The following is a 1,092-nucleotide window of genomic DNA, read 5'->3' on the forward strand; positions in this document are numbered from 1 at the left end:
AGACTGGCCACTCAGAACACAGTCATCTGATCCCATCATGGGAACAACCACACAGAACTGGGGTCCAGCCAAGTTGACACACAGCTCCAACTATCACACCCACTGTGGCCCAGCCCAGTCAATTCTGACTTGTAGCAACCTTGTAGGGCAGAACTGCCCCACAGGGTTTCCAAGGCTGTAATCTTCATGAAACCAGACTGCTACATGTTTCTCCCACAGTGACTGGTGGGTTCCAATCACTGGCCTTGCGGTTAGCAGCTGAGCGCTTAACCACTGCACCAGCAAGGCTCACAAAGACAGAAGAAAATAGGTTAAAAAACTAGGCTGCATTTGCAAGTTAAAACTTTAATGAATTGGCTATCATTCAAGACAATGTAAAAAAGCTAGCATAACAGACAAGAAATCATCATTTTCTGTCATGAGAGATGGCTGTAATATTATGCCCACCCTGGGACTTTGGCGAGCATGACTGCTCCGCAGTCCCTACGTCCCTTCTCCTGAAAGGGAGATGGAGAGAGGGTAGCATGAGGAAGGGGCTCAGAACTTCAAGGGAATGACTGGCCAGTACTTGGGCCGCTTGCGATCACAGTGTTTGTTGAAGTTCAGCTGCACCGCGGCCTCCATGGCCTGGATCTTGGCAGCGCTGGCCCCGTACAGCCGCTTCATCTCGGCCTGGCGCCTCTCGCCGGGCCTCTCAGACGGAGGCTCCACCGACCGGTGGGTGTTGTAGTACAGGTCGTGGTCAGCATACACATAGTCCTCCAGGCGCTTGGCATCCAGCTGCTGCTGCCGCCCTGAGAATCAATACACGGGAGAGGAGCATGGTGAATACGGTGATGGATGGGCCAGCTGGAGGCCCCACTGCCCTCGGCTCTACCTTCCAAACAGAAACGGTCCGCTGTGTTCTTGGGATTCGGCTGATTATTGCTTAGTTATGAAGCCCACTGTTCACTGGCAAGGGTTCTTCCCTGACAGGTGCCCTCGAGTCGATGCTGACCCACAGCGCCCCTGGAGGACAGAGTGGAACTGCCCCACGGGGTTTCCCAGGCTGTCTGTCTTCCCAGAAGCAGAGCCCAAACCACACCCACTGCC

General features: G+C 54.1%; 1 protein-coding gene across 1 annotated transcript in view; it reads right to left on the reverse strand.

Moving 5' to 3' along the window:
- Nucleotides 1-537: 537 nt before the first annotated feature.
- GEMIN8 (gem nuclear organelle associated protein 8) overlaps nucleotides 538-1,092 on the reverse strand; it is an 18,874-nt gene continuing 18,319 nt past the window's right edge. Inside the window, exon 3 of the mRNA XM_042782533.1 lies at nucleotides 538-794. Within this exon, the coding sequence (XP_042638467.1) occupies nucleotides 538-794 (257 nt within the window). The remainder of the gene's footprint in view (nucleotides 795-1,092) is intronic.

Source organism: Orycteropus afer, unplaced genomic scaffold (assembly GCF_000298275.1).
Source record: "Orycteropus afer afer isolate SDZICR_OR568_19922 unplaced genomic scaffold, OryAfe1.0 scaffold00360, whole genome shotgun sequence".
NCBI lineage: Eukaryota > Metazoa > Chordata > Mammalia > Tubulidentata > Orycteropodidae > Orycteropus > Orycteropus afer.